This window comes from Girardinichthys multiradiatus, chromosome 12 (assembly GCF_021462225.1).
Source record: "Girardinichthys multiradiatus isolate DD_20200921_A chromosome 12, DD_fGirMul_XY1, whole genome shotgun sequence".
NCBI lineage: Eukaryota > Metazoa > Chordata > Actinopteri > Cyprinodontiformes > Goodeidae > Girardinichthys > Girardinichthys multiradiatus.
The window spans coordinates 17,100,428-17,110,840 of NC_061805.1; the positions used below are offsets into that span (position 1 = coordinate 17,100,428).

Below are 10,413 nucleotides of genomic sequence, written 5' to 3' on the forward strand. Positions count from 1 at the left end.
CAGAATTTACATGTTTTTTACTTGTATTGTTTTTTTTAATATTATCTGTTTTATTTATTCTTCCTTTACATCATTATCTTTTGAGATCTTTGTCTCGTGTCCTGCAAAATCTGACAGTCAGCAGAAGCTACTGCGTTCAATATTCACTCTGACCAAAGAAATGGTCATATAGTCAACACCGAAAATAAGACATAAACAAGTTTTACATTGAGTATGGGCATTGTGTTGTCCAGATTCCCAAGTAAAGTCCCAACACACATCATGAGACTTTTATCTATCTTAAATCATTTCTTTTAACCTAGATGTTACTTCTTTAGTAATTCAAGTTAAGGGTTATTTTCTAGACTGACTTAGTAGTCACTGTATCCTATTTTTTAGTAGGAAAACCTAACCCATTGCGCTGGGTCAGATTTATTATCTGACTCTGCTGTGTTAAATTAACCCAGACCTAGATCAGTCCATATCTGACCCAGAAATGGGTCATCAAAATAACCTTAATTGGGGTTTTTTTAACCCAGAGGTTAAAAAGAGAGCTGCGTCTCTGCATTTATGCTCTTTAAATATTGCAGCATTTCCTCATACACATTAGAACTATTTCTGTTTGTGCCTCTGAAAATGTTGATACATTCAGTTGTGGTGGGTGTGCTAAAAGAGCATCTGTGGCCATCATTGTTGATAAAACCAGGAAAAGCATCATGATAAAGAAACTGTTCACTGAAACACAACAAATGCATTTTTGGTTACTGAAATTTTTTTTTTTAAATATTCAATCAAAGAAAGTATTTGCCAAAAAAACAGGTAGAAAGATTAACGCAGAGATAGTTTGTGGGCCTTTGTTGTGATGCATGTTCAAGGTTTAGCAAAAACTTGATTTAAACCCCACCCCCATGTCCACACATTTCCTGTGGTTTATCCGATCATGACCAAACTTCAGCTTCAGCTACCCTCATGCAATGCAGAGGAAAACAATGTAACACTATAGTGTTACATTGTTTTCCTCTGCATTTTTAGACCTGCAGTTGAAAATCTCATGAATGCATAAATAAATATCTTTTATTCACAAACTGGAAACATGAAAAGGTTGCTAGAAACATGTGGAGGCAGAACTGGAAATGCTGCATTTATTGAACTGTATCCTTAAGCTGTACTTTCAAACATACAGTGGTAGTAACTCAATTTAATAAATAAGCACAAAACTTTATCAAAGTAACAGATCCTAAAGCTTGCATTGTTGTTTTTCTAAAAAAAATGTATAATGGAACAATGCCTTCTGATTTGATCACTTTTTATGAGCTCAGAAGTAATTACCTTGCAACCAGACAATTGGTAAGACTGGTCTTTTCCAGGCAGTTGCTGCTGTTTGACTAAATGACAAAGTGATAATTAAATCTGATCAGGAATATTTGACACCATAATGACCAGCAAGACAATCGCCTAGCTCTGTACAAACTATAGGCAGGCTGTCAGCAATGCATACATAACTGATACTATAATATTCAAATTACAGCATAACTTTGAAATCAACAGAAAAGTGTGACAACATTCCAAGAAACTATTAAAAGTGCAACAGTAACTCTTTGTAATGATAATATCTCATGCAGCTTTGTTACAGAGAGACAACAATGGTCTCAGCCAAGTTGAAGGACTCGTCGATGTGCCGTGGGACATGAATAGCACAAACTACATTCTAAACAAAAAAGCTATCTGCAACATAATGTGAAACAATACTTCAGCTTGTAATCTACTACATTAAATGTGCAAAACAGTCAAACTTGCACAGAACACTTTTAAAAATGTAATGCTATGCAAACGTAGTTCAAAAATGCTTTTTCCAAAGCCAGTCACCAGCTCTGGATTTACAGTATTTGATTAAAAAAACAGTATGGAACTGAGAAAATGAAGAAAAATGAGGTTTGATACGTTTATACCTAATTCTTAATTAAATACTCCTGAGAAAAAAACACTTTTTTCCACAATAACGTATTTATTTCCCTCTATGTTTAACAGTTAGTGATATTAAACTTATTTAAAGTTTAGTATTAGAGATGCATCAATCAATAGGTCAGAATTAGCTGATTTGACCTTGATCGAATGATTGTTGATTGGCAGGTCAAGGGTTTCTTACTTTGATGCACTCTTTTTGAACATTATCGGAAATCAGTATGGTCCAGAGAAGGCATCTCTATTTAACGCTGCCTTGAACTAGAAATACTGAAGAACCTTTCTATGTACTTTTTTAGTATACTGTTGAATGTCTTTCCTCAAATAGGATCTTTGGTAATTTCAGGATACTATACTATGAAAAAAGCTAAATGTAAATTCCAGAGAATAATCCTGATAACTTTTTGTCTTGCTGAAACAAATCTGATAATAAAGCATTCAGAAACTAAGTCATGTTGAAATATGCTTGGGGGAAAAGATACATGCTACAAGTGAATGCTGCAATATCGGCATATCTAAGAAGAAAACAGCACTTGGTGCTTTAACAGAGGTATAAATTGGGTACTGAAGTCTGCAACCAGCCTGACGTACTGAATTTGAGTGAAATATTGATGCGCCTTATCCTAGTTTTCATCTCAGAACTGGCATTTTTTGAATCTTTTCAAAAAAGGTCACGCTCTACGCCATAATCCTCATGCCCACCCTCTTACTCACAGATTACGCAGTTTTATCTTGTAAGGGTGTTGGCAACTAAAAACAAATTAATTCCCTGCAATATAAAAGTAAAGCAAATTCTTTAAGCATGCAATATAAAGCAAAGGGCTGTGACATGCATTGCTCAGCACATGGTACTCATACTTTTAAACTCATTAGAACACAGTCTACAAACATAAAAATAAAGCTTTTATAAGGGAATTCCACATGAAACCGATGCTAAATGGGTTAAGGTTAGGGGAAATGTCCAGCTGCCTTCAGCTCGTCATTCTCAGGCCTGTGATTCAGCAGTTTCTGGAGCTGAATAACCTGGTCCAGCTCTCGGATCTGCCGGTCCGTTTTGTGGCTGACAAGTGTGCGGTAGAAGTGGACGGCAAAGATGATGAAAACCAGTCCGAACGGCACCATTATGCAGGTGGACGCGATGGCCGCTGCCTCGCCGGAGCTGATGGTGCCGTTGTTTTTCGCTGTGGTACTTTTGAGTGGCAGGAACTTCACCCAGCACAGGAGCATGACCTCAGTGAGAAAGAGGAGGGTGCCGATGACCGTGGAAAAGGCCCAGGCCAGCTCTATGTGGCGATGCATGCGCTCATGGGGAGACTCGTTCACTGAGTTGAGGTTGTGAACGTTGCTGACAGCCTCCAGATTCGGGAGGATGCAGGTGCTGATCATGAGGGCAAACAAATGCACGGCAACTAGAACCGTGGTGCAGGCGCTGAAGGCAATGAGCAGTCCAGGAGGATAGTCATAATCCCGCTCCAGCTGTACCTCCACCATGGCAACCTGGGAGAGAACATCAGAAGAACTTAACATTTTGAGCAACAAGAATAAAGAAAGTTTTTTCTTTTTTTTTTATGCTGCCATCTTGAAATTGTGAGATGATTATTTTGATTACATGAGAGAAAAGATTTTTCTTGGAACAATGTTAAAGTATTTCAGTATTATCTTACTAATTCTCCCTTTTTGTTTCCTAAGATGTGGTATCACAAGAAAAACATCATAAACGAAATAAAAGACAGTTCTTTAATCAGGAGATGATTTTCAATTTCAAGATTGACTATTAGACAGGATTTACTTAGGTTTGTTTCCTATAGTTAAAACTGAAAGGAAATTTTCATTTTTTTCCTGTGGATATGCTATGTTAAACTTGAATTTACATAAATGGAATCAGATTAATAATCTATATAATAATCTATCAACTTGTTTCTAAAGAACACGTTTGTTTCTGTCCCAGTGAGTGTTCTTTGTTGCAAATTTTAAGAAACTAGGATATTCTGAATGTAGATTCCCTCTAATAATCGAATTAATTACACTTAATCAAGTAATCTATTAATTATTAACCACAATAAAATGTTATGAAGTAAAACAAACAAGATAAAACAAGGATTACACAAACTCTACCATACTTCTTCAGGCAAGAAGGGAACATTTTTAAAATAAGAAATTCTCACAATACTTTTTAAACTGATTCAAAGTCTAACATTTACAAAAATTATTTCCTGGTCTCTCTTTTGAGTTTAAAGACGAGGTTTTTGGGGTCTGAAGTTCTGAGTTCAAATACCTACCATTAATTTGAGTGAATAACATTTGGGAAGAGAAAGAAAAAGAAAGGAGCTCAAAGTTTTGGAAGAAATTCCCTTAAGGACACTGAACATGTCCTAGTCGTGGAGGACAAACAAAAACTTTGCAGTAAAACCAAAAAAAAGAGTACAACGCAACAAAACTTTAACTCAATTGGGTTATTAAATAGTATCCAAAGCTTTAAGTACCATCATCTAAGAATGGGATGAATATGGCTCAACTTACCAAGCCATAACCTCCGATCAAACCCGACTGGCCAGGCAAGGAGAACATTAATCAGAGAAGGAACCAAGAGGCCCAGCTCAGGAGGAGCTGCAGAGATCCATAGCTCAGCTGGGAAAATCTGACAACAGTACAGCTATTAGTTTTGGACCCCACAAATCTGGCCTCTATCAAGAGTGGCAGCAAGAAAACCATTGTTAAAAGAAAGCCATAAAAAGCTTGGTAGGGGTTTACCTCCAGCTATGTAGGGAACTCCGTGAACATGGAAGAAGGAGCTCTGGTCCAATGAGACCTACATTAAACCATCTGGACTGCCAGGAAAAACTGTGACAAAGTACAATCTGCATATCACCATAAAATATGCCCATCATGAAATGCATAATGCTGTGAGATGCTTTTACTCAGCATGAAGGTTCACCTTTTAGCACGATAACAACCCTAAACATACAGCTAAAGCTACAAGTGTTGGAATGGCCTGGTCAACATCAAAACCTAAAGGTAGCAGAGAACACTGTATGTGGCCAGACTGGAAAACTAATATAAACAGACTCTCTTTGTCCAATCTGACTGATGAGTCTCTAGCTGTGCATGGCTGGTAAAGACATAGAGCAAAGCCTACAGCTTCGAATGCAGCAAAAAGTATTCACACCAAGACGGCTAAATCACACTTTGACATTTTTATTCGTAAAAAATAAAAAGAGAAAGAAAATCACTTATTTTTTCTTCACAATTACATGTTACTTTGTGTTAATCTATCAAATAAAATACTTTAACATTTGTGGCTGCACTGTCACCAAACGTGATTGAATACTTTTGCAAGGCACTGATAATGTTTGTTCTCATATTTGAGCTGATAATATTGGTATGTATCCATAAAATGTTTTTGTTCCTCAGTTTTTGTAGCAAGGTCTGAACAAATACACCTGAAGAGTTACTTTCTCTTCATCACACTTTCGTTAGATGACATCAATTTTCTACACATTTTCATTCCACCTCAGCTGTAGTTGGTATGCCGGAAACAAAGTAAGCAAATATTTATGGCACCTTCCAAAGTATTAATACCCAATTTGGGTTTTAGTCTCGACTTTGACTGGGTCAATCTGACACATTAACAAGCTCTGATCTGAACCATATGTATCTCCATTCATCTTCTCACCGACCCTGTCCAGCTCCCTTGCCCCTGCTGAGGAAAAACTGTGGCACAGCATTATGCTGCCACCATCGTGTTTCTCCATGGGGATACTGTTTGGGGTGATGTGCAATGTTATTTTTCCCATAGTATTTTGTACATAGACCAGAAAGCCAAATCTTTGTATCGTCCTAACAGAGCACCTTCTTCCACGTTTTCTACATCCCCTAAAAGGCTTGTGTCAAACAGATGAACGCTCACCTGGGGAGAGATTCTGCTGCAGGTTTCTTCCTGTTAAAAGGAAGTTTTCCTTTGCACTGTCGCCATATGCATGCACAGTATGACTGATTGCTGCGAAGACAATGAATCGATGCAGTCTGTTGGGCTTCTGTCGACAAATCATTTTATCAATTGGCATAATACACTGAATTTTACTGCATTTTATTACAACTGCAATGGCTTTCTGATAGAATTAGGTAGAAACTATTTGACTGGATTGATTTGTGTATTTCTGCACAAATATTGGTTCCGTTTGTCTTGTAAAGGACCTTGAGATTACCTCCGTAGTAAAATGGCACTATATAAACTGAACTGAACTGTCAACAAATTCTTCCACATGAGCTGTGGGTCTCTGCAGCTCCTCCAGAGTTACCATGAGACTTGGCTGCTTCTCCGATAATTGCCCGGCCTGTCAATTCAGATGGACGTCCCTTTCTTGTTATTTTTGCAGCTTTGATATACCCTTTCCATTTTCAAATAATAGACTGAACATTGCTCTGCAGCAAAGGCTGGCACAGTATTTTATAACCAAACCCTGCTTTAAACTTCTCTAGAACTTTATCTGTGCTGTGTTCCTTTGTCTTCTGATACGATTTGTTCACTATTGTTCTCTAACAAATATCTGAGGCCTTCACAGAGCAGCTGGATTTATACTGATATTAAATTACACACAAATAGATTTACTGATTAAGTAAAGTTGGCATCATCGTTTATTTAGGGGTATCAGATTAAATTAAGCTGAACACATATGCAAGCCATAGTTTTTGTTTCTGCAAAACAAACCGCACTATTGCTTATGCACAACTTTATGTCTGTGTTGCGCATTAAATCCCAATAAACACAATAAATGTTGAGGCTGTAACAAGATAAAATGTTGAAAAGTTGAGGGGGCGTGAATACTTTTGCATCAGGCAGCCTGTCGGCCAAAGGAGCGATCGACCGTCACAGCCGCTGCAAACAAAAATCTGCGTCACACACACACACACACACACACACACACACACCCACAATCCGCGCGTTCGTGTCTACGACCTGTGAAGTTAAATCTTGGAGAAAAAAAAAAAAAAACATTTACTCACCATTGCGAAACCCGACAGGAGAGCCGAAGTGCGGCTGGTGGCTTTGAGCTTTGCTCGGCTCAAGTACAACTTTCTCCAGGACAGCGCCTGCATGGAGTGCTCGTTCAGGCTCATTCTTACAGGATAGACCGAAAAGTTTTCCTTAACAGGCGGAAATTTTCGGCAACACGCTTATTGTCGACGCAGGAACCCTGGCTCCAGTCGGATACTAAAAATAAGACTTCTCTTAAGCACTTCTGAAAATCTGTCAAAAACTTCTCCGCAACAGCTGACTGTTAACACAGAAGGGAACTCAAGATACCCACAATCCAACGCTCCTGGCATCCGCTGCAACTGTCAGGTCTGCTCCCTCCCCTCCGCTTCCCCTTCTCTCAGTGCGCTACCAGTGGGTCATCACTTATAAACAAGACTAGATCTTCATGGCAACTGTTTAACATTTGGAGGATGCCCCCTACCAGCGACATTTATTCTTGTGTCATACCTAATGGAAAATGTTAGGGGGAAAAATCATAAGCAATCACACAACTCTGCATTCACACTATAAATAGAACTTTATCAAGTGAGCAATCTGTGGTAACTCCTGGTTTTCTCTCTGTCATTGAGAGAGAGGTTCATTCAGTAAGCCACAACTGTTTTAACTCTAAGAAGAAATGTATGCCTGAGGAAATATACAGGTACAAATATCCTGAAAAAGTTTAATATTTTTTGTCACTCGTTTCAGAAAATGAAATTCATATATTATATAGATTCAGTGTGAAATATTTCAAGCCTTTATTTTTTGTAGTTTTTGATGATTATGTTTTACAGATATTGAAAACCCAAAATTAAGTGTTTAAAAATTAGGTATTTGATAAGATCAATAAAAAACTTTATTTTAAACAGAAGTTCTAGGCTTCTGAAAAGTATGTTCATTTTTATGCACTCAATGTTTTGTTGGTGGTGGCGGCAGGTGCCAAGCCCTGCTGGAAAGTCAGCATCTCATAGAGCCTGTTAGCAGAAAGAAGAATCAAGAGCTCTAAAGTTTTCTGGTAGACAACTGCATTGACAGTATACTTCAGAAAACACAGTGGTCCAACACCAGCAGATGACATGGCACCCAAATCATCACAGACTGTGGAAACTTCAATCTGAACTTCAAGCAACGTGGATTCTGGGCATCTCCACTCTTCCTCCAGACCCTGGGACCTTCATTTCCAAATGAATTTCAAACTTTAATTTGTAAAAATGACTTTGGACCACTGAGCTACAGTCCTGGTTTATTTTCTTAATGCAGTGACTCCAGCCTCAGTCCACTCCTTGTGAAGCTCCCCAAATTTTTGAATGGATTTTGTCTAACAATATGCTGCTGTCATCCCTGGTGAACCCTTTCCTAACACACTTTTTCCTTCCACTCAACTTTCTGTGAATATGCTTAGATTTAGCACGCTGTGAACAACCCACTTCTTCAGCAAGGACCTTTTGTGGCTTACTTTCCTTGTGGAGGGTCTCAATTACTGTCTTCTGGACAGTAATATCTTCTTTTTCATAATATTTTAATTTTCTGAGGCACTGAATTTTGGGGTTTCATTATCTGTGAGTCATACTCATCAAAATTACAAGAAACAAAATCCTGAAGTATTTCACTCTATGTGTAATGAATATATATGTATATATATATATATATATGTTTTTTTTTTTTTTTCATTGTATTCTAATTTTTTTAGATGTACCTTAACCAGTCAACCGATGACATGGCAGCAGCTCAATGCAATTAGTATCCAGATATGGAACGACAACTTGCTGCCTTCAAACGATGCATTATAATAGGAAAGAAAGGTGACTTAGGTAAGCTTGAATGTTGCATGATTGTTTGTGCCAGACAGGCTCATCTGAGTATTTCAGAAACTGCTGATCTGCTGGGATTCTCACACACAATTATCTCCGTGGTTTAGGAATAATGGTCCGAAAAAGAGGAAATATCCTGTGAGCAGCAGTTGTGTTGGAGAAAATGCCTTGTTGATTTCAGAGGTCAGATGGACGTACTGGATGGAGATTATGCGAGGGCAACAGCAGCTCAAATAACTGCTTGTTATTACCAATGTATGTCTGTCTTGTATCACTGGTTTAGGCTGGTGGTGGCAAAGTAATGCTGTGGGAGATATATTTTCCGCACACTCTGGGCCCCTTACTACCAGCTGAGCATTGTTTAACCACTACAGCCTGAGTATTTCCACTGGCCATGTCCTTTCCTGTATGACCTCAGTGTACCGATCTTCTGATGGCTGGTTCCATCACGTTAATGCACCATGTCACTAAGCTCAAAACATCTCAAATTGATTTGTTGACAGAAACAATGAGTAAACTGTATTGCGATGGACTCAACAGTCACCACATCTAGAGCACCTTGGGATGGGTGGAGCAGAAGATTCTCATCATAGTTGTATAGTTGACAAATCTGCATTAACTGTGATGATATCATGCCAATATGGACCTAAATGTCTGTGGGGTTGTGTAAGAACCTTAGTTCAATCTTTGGCACAAAGAATTAAAGTACCAACTTGGTACTAGTAGGTATACTTGCATTATAAGTGGCTGGTGAGTATACGGTTCTGTGTTAAATATACAGGTGTTTGAATGTATAACATATGTTTCAGGATACTGCGTCCCACTACTGTGCACAAATGACTTGTAGTGTATGTTCATAAAAATCTTTAAGAACAAAAGTATTCATTTTGAATGCACAACTAATTCTGTGCAGCACCCCCACTGATTGGTACCGCAGGGGATTAGTTGTGCATCGAAGTGCATGAGAAGCTGAGAAGTTGTGCTCATTAAAGGTTATTTATGAACATGTAGAAGCAAAAACAAAATCAGAGGCACCTCCTAATATTGAGGAAGAGTGTATAATGCAATCTTAAACACTGGGTGGTGCCAGAGAAAAGCTTTCTGAAGCCCAACATTTCACTTCCCTGCACAATAGTCAATTGTCATTATATTTATATAATATAGATAAATACTGAGTGAGCCACTGGTACCAACCTGGTTGTACTGTTGCTGTACTCACAGGAAGCTTCATTGTACTTGAATACCTGATTATAAATGTATTTGTAAGTGATTGCACACATCAAAGCTAACCAAATCTATTTATTTTCATTTCATTCTATATAGCATAAACAAAAAACTTAATGTATCTGTGATCTAATACATATTACTGTTAAATAAAAAGATAATAAAACACAACTAGACAAAAACACACACCAGATAAAACAAATGCAATAATGTTATTACAGAATTCAGAATGTTAACAGCTTGAGAAAGCTGTGTAGCAGTTCTGCTTCTGATGTGGTGGTACTTTTTACCTGATGGCAGAAATTCATAAAGTTCATGGAGACGTTGTGAGAAGAAGAAAAATACATTTATTTATAGGTATCAACCAAATAGGAGCACAGCATTGTTCAATGAGACAAACAGTTATTGTCAGTCTAAGAT

At 37.9% G+C, this 10,413-nt stretch overlaps 1 protein-coding gene across 1 annotated transcript; it reads right to left on the reverse strand.

Annotated features, from left to right (window-relative positions):
• Positions 1 to 1,107: 1,107 nt before the first annotated feature.
• On the reverse strand, positions 1,108 to 7,253 carry LOC124877192 (calcium release-activated calcium channel protein 1-like). The gene is made up of 2 exons (XM_047380249.1): positions 6,946 to 7,253; positions 1,108 to 3,438 (listed from the first exon to the last, which is right to left on the reverse strand). The coding sequence occupies exons 1-2, from the start codon at positions 7,057 to 7,059 to the stop codon at positions 2,890 to 2,892; spliced, it is 663 nt and encodes a 220-aa protein (XP_047236205.1). The 5' UTR covers positions 7,060 to 7,253; the 3' UTR covers positions 1,108 to 2,889.
• Between the last annotated feature and the right edge of the window lie 3,160 nt (positions 7,254 to 10,413).

Bases quoted from the DNA above. Each gene is read 5' to 3' on its own strand.
- LOC124877192 (XM_047380249.1), bottom strand. From the start codon at position 7,059: ATGAGCCTGAACGAGCACTCCATGCAGGCGCTGTCCTGGAGAAAGTTG. The intron at 3,439-6,945 runs GTGAGTAAATGT...GTTCTCTCCCAG, and splicing joins TCCTGTCGGGTTTCGCAATG to GTTGCCATGGTGGAGGTACA.